The sequence below is a fragment of the Triticum aestivum genome, chromosome 2B, assembly GCF_018294505.1.
Source record: "Triticum aestivum cultivar Chinese Spring chromosome 2B, IWGSC CS RefSeq v2.1, whole genome shotgun sequence".
Classification (NCBI taxonomy): Eukaryota; Viridiplantae; Streptophyta; class Magnoliopsida; order Poales; family Poaceae; genus Triticum; species Triticum aestivum.
In genome coordinates, this window is record NC_057798.1 from 8,318,055 (window position 1) to 8,325,734 (window position 7,680).

Below are 7,680 nucleotides of genomic sequence, written 5' to 3' on the forward strand. Positions count from 1 at the left end.
GAGCAGATGGCTGGGATTGCCGGTCTTGCAGGGCAGAAAATTGCACAGACTGTGGGACCGGTGTTATTTTGGATTCGGGCATGAAAAAAACTTAGCATACTTGCCTATTTTTGCTTGTGATCGGGTATGTGATCCGGCACTGTGTGGATCAGAGTAAATTTGAATTTCAAAATGTCCTTTACTGACGGACATATATAGGATAGCATTGAATGGCGTCCTTCGGCATCTGTATCCGCGGACTGATGCGGGAGAAAATTTATGGTTCGCCTTTGAACATACCCTAAGTAAGTGTGTGTGTGTGTGTGTGTGTGTGTGTGTGTGTGTGTGTGTGTGTGTGTGTGTGTGTTGGTAATCTGTAATGTGTTTCTCAACAAAAATAAAAGTCCCCTATCCCAGAGAAGAGAAGGGTGCAACGGAAACGCATGTATAGATACGGTGTGGTATACAACAAGAGTGTAGAGTGTAGAGTCATGTAATTAACACAAATGCAATCGCCCTCTCGTTCGAAATTCAAAATTCAAAATTCAAAATCGGGTGGTCTGGTCTCGCTCCGGTCTTGGTAATGTCATCACAAAGTAAAAGAAGAGTGAAAAGAAGCCAGCCAGCCAGCCCCCACGCAAAGCCTCGCCTCTCCCCCTCGCCCTCCTCCCCATAACCCCCTCATCGCCAACCCGGCCGTCAGCCTCCTCCACTTTACCCATACCAACTCCTCGGCCGGCGGGCGACCCAGCGCGGACAGCAAGAAGGAGCCGCCGACATGCCTACGCTTATCGTGCCGTCGGCCGCCACCAGCGCCAAGGCCGCGGGGGTGGGCCGCCGGGTGGTGCTCACCGGCTCCAACGTCGTCGGCAACCTCGCCGCCGTGGTGCTGACGCTCGCGCCGGTGTAAGTTTTCCCGTCCTGGCTCTTCTCTCCGGTCCCTATCTGTAGGCATACGTGTTTTTCGCTCGCTCCTTGCGTCGATGCGTCGATGCGTCGATGCGGCCGGCCGGATCTAGCTTGGGCATGCGCATACGCGTCCGTAGTTTCGACAAGGCACGGCCTTTTTTTCTCGTTGCCTTGCGCCGTCGTGCCGCACCGTCGGTTCGCCAGATCCGCGAGTGATATAGAAGCAGGCTCGCTGCACGCCTACGTTGAGACCTTTTGTTCGTTGTCTTTTGGTGGCTCCGGCCGCCATGCCAAGCAGCCAAGGTGCGGCATCGGGGCGCGTGCGCGCGGATGCATGCAGCTCCCGGCTACTCCTTGGCGCCTGAAGCTTTCCGTGTTTAATTGCCTCCTACGTGCTGCCCGAATCGATCGGTGCACCATCATCGATGCGCGCGGCGGCCGGCCGGATCGTTGGCGTAGGCCGCCTGTACTGTACGCGCGCGTTGGTTCAGCAAAAGCGCTACCTTTGTTTGTTTCTTTGCCGCGCCTTTGATTGATTCACAGCAAGTTTGGATGATGCCCTCGATTCGCCATCGCCAGAGCTCGATGCTCCCTGCACTGCACGCCTAGCTAGATCCGCTCTGCCATGGTGAACATGTGTGCAATTTCTGTTTAGTATGTACGTCTGTATGCATTTCATCCTCGTCTAGCAACATGAATGCCCGTGGATACTTCAAGTTCTGCGGAAATGCATAGGTTTCAATCTTCTGGGGTATAGATTGTTAGTGCTGCCTCTGACTGAATATGAATGTCCATCTACATCTTTACAGTGATTATGCTGAAACTTGGTTGGCATACTGTGAAATATTGCTTTCCTCTCGCCGCGCGCCAATCTCTTGCACTAGTAGTACCAGTCCTAGTACTAGTGTTCATGCGTTCAGTTATGCTCAAACTTTGTGTGCAAACTCTGGTGCTTTGACTGAATGTGGATTCTGCAGTGACTTCAATTTCGAGCGGCGTTAATTTGTGATCAGTGTTTATGCTGAAACCTTGTGTGCAAACTCTGGTGCTTTGACTGAATGTGCATTCTGCAGTGACTTCAATTTCGAGCAGCGTTAGTTTGTGATCAGTGTTAAACTGTTCTATTTTGTGATGGTAAACAAATATGTTCTACAGGGTTTAAGTGTTCAATATGACAGCTTTCCTCTAAACTCAAGTTATGTTGAACCTTTGTGCAAATGTGAAATGTTATACAGGTTATAACATTTTCGCAACATGTAAACCTTTGTGCAAGTTACTACTACACTCTTACACAGGTCATTACATGCATTTTGCAGGTTCACCTTTGCTCTGCCAATCTGGAATGAGAATGCGGTCGGCGATAGGACGGTGTATGGACATGTCGCCACGCTGTTCACCAGTGTGGCGTGCTTCCTCTACGGCCTACCGTCCTATCCGGACGGCTTCGTCTCGCTGGCCATAAACATAACCTCTGTCGTGTTCCAGCTAGGGTACATTGCCGTGTTTATCTGGTTCGCAGCCGGGGTGGCACGCCGCCGTGCTCTGTACCTCCTTGCCACAATCCTCATCACGTCTACTATCATCACCTCCTTGGCCTTAACCAAGGTGGTCGCCACGAATTTCGTCCCCATCGTCGCCATGGTCACCACCTCCTTCAACTACATCTCCGTCGGTGTTGATGTGGTAAGTGGAACAAGTTTCCATCTCTACATTTGGATGTTTACGGTTGCATTGAGTTAAAAAATGAGTAAGAATTTGCCCTTTTTGGACAAGAAACAGAATTGGCAAATAATTTGTAATGCAAATTAACATCACTCCATCGGATAAGAAAATGTTGGTTTGAAATAGTTTCATGCATCCTATATATAGTGTGGATTGCCTCTTTGAAATCCCGCCATTATTAGAATCTGTTCTCGATGACTCTCAGTTTAGATTATGCCACATCAAGAATTCACATCATTTTGTAGGTGAAAGTGGCGAGGAACGGGAGAGTGGAAAACTTGGATCCAATCGCCCAGATCCTACTCGGCCTTACAAATGCTTTCGCCTCGGCCGTGTTCAGCTTTTTCTCGACGCCAAAAAACCTCTACATTGCTGTAAGAATACAAACTGTCATCTCATCAGCACTTATCTTTGTGTTTGTAATGGTTGTTAATATTGCAACATTGTTACGTGACTTGTAGGTACTAACCACTGTGGGAGTTACGGTTATGCTGGCACAGTTGGCAGTGTACGTGGTCCACTCCAACCAAGAGCCAGAGGCAGAGCCGGAGGCAGAGCCGGTGCAGGCATAGATTGTCAACCTCCTGGGAAACTACTCTACTGCTATGCTGTCTCTTCAGAAACTTTCTTACTGCAATGCTATGTGTGTCACTTGAGAAACTATCAAACTGTTATGTCGTTGGCTATTTTATGAGACTGGCTTAAGTTATGAGATTGTGGCACTACCAGTATTGTAATATGTGGTCACTTGAGTTGAGAAACTATCGTACTGTTATATTGTAATATGAGACTCCAGGAATGTCCTTCATGAGGTCATGCCTATCATACTGTTATATTGTGACCATCCTACCTAACCATACTAGGAAGGTGAACCCATCATCAAGAAGATATAAACCAGAGGTGTCTAGGCACTGAGGACCCATTGATCCTATCCTGTTTCTGGAAATCATGATATTTATTTCAGTTAGACAAACCAACTCGTAGGCTAGATTAAATATACCAATCAAATCAACCCATTTTCAATCAATTAATGCTCCTACGCCTGTTGGCTATATCGATGTATAATAGAAACTTAATTTTGAAACAGAATTTTTTTTTAATAAAGGGGGTCAAAGCCCTACGAAACCAACTAGGCAGACTGATCAATTTCTTAACTTATACTGATTCTTTTCAAAAAAAAAATTTACTACATCGAAATTCATATCAAACATTCCCAGTAAAAGAAACAATATAGAGGTTATGTACTGAATATTTATTTTGCTTAATGCCATGCCAGTTGAGGCTGCAAAGTTTCAAGACAAGAATGATTGTAAGGCCTGCCAGACTAATTGAGCAGCCATAACAACACTGGTTCTTTCCATCCCAAACAAACGGAACTGAAGTTATTTTATTCTTCATAGTTGATTTACATAGTTTGGAAATAACAAGTCTACAACTAGCTCTGATTAAAAGTAACTTAATCAGTTCAGTAGGAAGGAAATACGGCATAGCATTGCCCATACTTCATCAAGCCTGTAGAGAGAAGGATAAATAAAATTGAGCAGCCTTCTTGCAGGCAGTATCATCATACTGAAACCAGCAGCACAGAGTTCATCAAGACAGACGTCAGTATAACCGCCACAGAGAGCAAGGGATTTGCATTGGTGGCCGAACCATATATTCAGTAGGAGCAACAAACCCCACTGTTCCCTTAGAAAGTTCTGGTCTTTGATCTGGTATCATATCTTCTGCCACTAGCATCAAGAGCACAAAAATACTCACCAGGAACTGCAGAAAAAGGAACATAGTATAAAATTTGGGGAAACTGGCCAGAAAAAGGAACATAGTATAAAATTTGAATAATCAACTTGACAGGAAAGGATACAGCAACCCCACTTGGTAGTATACAGTCTGCATGATCATTAGGGTCTCCTGTAGAGACAGTTGCATCGCAAAAAGCTTATCAGAGTCAACAGCTAACAAATCTGTGGACCTTAGCAAAAAGTTTCTCCCTGTGAGTCGTTGGCGAAGTACACCTGACCACCAGTATATTTCACCATATTAAATTATTAATACATATCACAGTAAGAGAAAGCAAATACTCCCTCTGTCCCATAATGTAAGACGTTTTTTGACACTACACTAGTGGCAAAAAACGTCTTATATTATGGGACGGAGGGAGTAGGAAATACTATAGGAACTCCTCACCGGAGGTTGTCAACAAATTATCAGCCAAGAAAATATGTCCACTGCCACCTGATTTTTCGTGAACTCAGCAGCCATCTGTTCATAGAACGGAAATTCTGTTATCTTCGGAATATGCTCCTTGTCTGTTCCACATGCGTGGACATCATCTCATCGAAGTCTCAATCAGCCAATACCAAGAGATGGCAATGTACTCTGGGAGACAAGCAACTTACCCCCGGTTTGAACAGGGATGACATAATTGTGCAGAGATTAAATCATTTAACAGAGGGCACACAAGAACAACCAACAACTACTTCAATAATAATCCAACAAGGATCTTACCATAACCACAAATGCTGCTCCTAGTGCAGGACCAAGAGACGATTCTGGGCAAGCTGTCAAGAAAGGGAGCCGACAGCATGTCTAGAATCAACCAAATTCGCCAAGAGATCATCGGGCAATGGCAGGAAAACAGCGTCCAAATCGGCAATTACCATCATTTCAGGTTGACTCAAACAAGACTGATACAAGCAACAAATACAAGTTGCGTAAGTACCTCACGAAATCAAGTTTGATATGTTAAAACAGTGATTTTGTAAAGCAAAATGCAATCTCGACAGGAAGTAATACCGAAGAAGAGCTGTAGGAAATACTTTAAAATTGTGGAAGTGTAGTGTGCTGTCAAAGGTTGAGAATTGAATTTGTATTCATGGAAAGGCTAGAAGATCATCAAGGCATGATTTGATTGTCTTTGCAACTACCTGGAAGGAAGCAAATGACAAAATTATTTTGATATTAATAACCAAAACATTTTTTGTAAGAAAAAGAACATCCTGAATCCTACAAGCCCTAATCTGCATCGTCAATGATACTAAAAGAAGATGACCCCCAGAAAGAAGAAAATTTCGCAAAAGGAAATGTAGAACGTACCCCGAGCAGCTCACTTCGAACTGCAGATACTGAGACATTGATAAGAAAGAAATAGGAAGGCGGCATTGGTGGCCGGGCCATATATTCAGTTGGAGCAACAAAATCCACTGTTCCCTTAGAAAGTTCTGGCCTTAGATCTGTATCAAATCTTCTGCCACTAGCATCAAGATCACAAAAGTAACAGATGATAGATTTTTCTACCACAAGCACTGTCTTTCTGTACATAGCTGCAATTAGTCAAGAACTCAAACAGATCCGCTTAACCCTGCTAAACAGAAGATCCACCTAAATAAGCGTGATGCAAAATCATCAATGGGCGTCTCAAGATTGATATTATCCAGCCAATTTTTCTCAATACAACACATGGCAAGAGCATTCAACAACACTCCTCGGCTGATTGCACTTCTTCATCGTTTTTATCATTTTGTTCATTTTTATCGATTTTTGAAGGAAACTAGTCAATGTGTACGTGAAATGCACGTTAATTTGAAAGTATATTAAGTGCATGCGGATATTAAGTAGGATATTATTTGCGTGTTATTATGTGATTAGCACTATATTTGGCATGAAATTAACTGCGCGCTAAACGTGTTGAGCGCTCGACATTGAAACACTCTAGATCGTAGGATTCAAATGATTTGATGGCCGAGATTAATTGGATCTGCCCCTTTGGGTCTTTTTATATTGGTATAGATATAGATATAGATAGATGTAAGCTGAATTTGTGGGAGCAAACCTGAATTTGTCGCAGGAAAAATGGAAGAAACCCAGCTTATCCAATCCCAAGCATATCTAGGGTCCTCGCTTCGTCGGCTCTATCCCCGATTCTGTATCCTCAAATGAGTAACCTGTACATGTACACAAAGAGAAGATCGGTCAGGGAATCGCTAGAAAACAAGGAGAAATCGGCTACAACGGCAATGTCCATCAATTTGCTCAACGGGAGTAGGAGTGGAACGGGGAACGAGAAGAAATAGGAACAAGGGAGAAGAAAGGACGGGGGCGAGGTTTTTTTTTTCCTTGCGACAAGGACCGCTGCGAGCTTTTTTTTTTTTGAGACAAACTCGCGAAACTTTTATTCAATCGTCACAATGTTTACAGGGACGAACAAAAGATGGCCGCGGTGGCCTAACCAGACATGGCGGCCGGTCCCCAACGTTAATGCATGCTTCGCGAGGTTGTGTGCCTCAAAATTCGAGGATCTAAATTCGTGATTAAAAGAACAGGAGGAGAAAAAACGAGCTCTGTCCGTTATTTCATGTACCACTGCTCCATATGCTGCCGCCGTCCCACCTTTGATCGCCTCCACCGCTGTCAAGGAATCCGAGGCGATGAAAACTTTCTGCTCGTACAAGTCCTCAGCAAGCGCCAATGCTTCCCTGGTAGCTAGAACTTCAAGAACCTCCGGGTCGACTAAGTTGTTAAAGATGACTGCCGAGGCTCCCAAATAAACACCCGATGCATCACGGCAAATGGCTCCCACAGCCCCCCTTCCACCAGCACGCTGGACAGCTGCATTGACATTAATCTTAACATGATCCTCCGGTGGTGCCTGCCAAGCAGTCGAGCGAGACCTTGGAGTTGCCGGTGACCTCTCACTAGGTTTCTGAATGTGTTTCAGATCAGCCAAGAAGCTAGTTACAAAACCATGAGTGGCGAAAGGAGTTTTGTAAATTCCTTCGTGAATTATCTTTCTCCTCGCCGCCCAAATCGCCCATAGTGTGACAATCATGGTAGTGAATTCCTGCTGAGGAAGCGATTCGCTCATCAGAAAGAGCCATCTCTTCGCCTGATCATCCCTATGCATACACATGTGCTGCACCATCTCCTCATTTGATAGAGCCCACACACAACGGACCGCTGCGAGCTGATCGACGGAAACGAAGCTGGCTGCCCTAGTAGGCCAGCTAATTGGGCTATGGGCTTTAAGGCCCTATTTTTACGCCATGGTGGCACGGTCCACAAATGTTGGCC

The 7,680-nt window shown here is 44.9% G+C and overlaps 1 protein-coding gene across 1 annotated transcript; it reads left to right on the forward strand.

Moving 5' to 3' along the window:
- Positions 1-703: 703 nt before the first annotated feature.
- Positions 704-2,628, forward strand: LOC123038715 (bidirectional sugar transporter SWEET2a). Its single transcript, XM_044462214.1, has 2 exons — positions 704-885; positions 2,205-2,628. Exons 1-2 carry the CDS (start codon positions 758-760, stop codon positions 2,626-2,628), a joined length of 552 nt encoding a protein of 183 aa, XP_044318149.1. The 5' UTR covers positions 704-757.
- Positions 2,629-7,680: the final 5,052 nt, after the last annotated feature.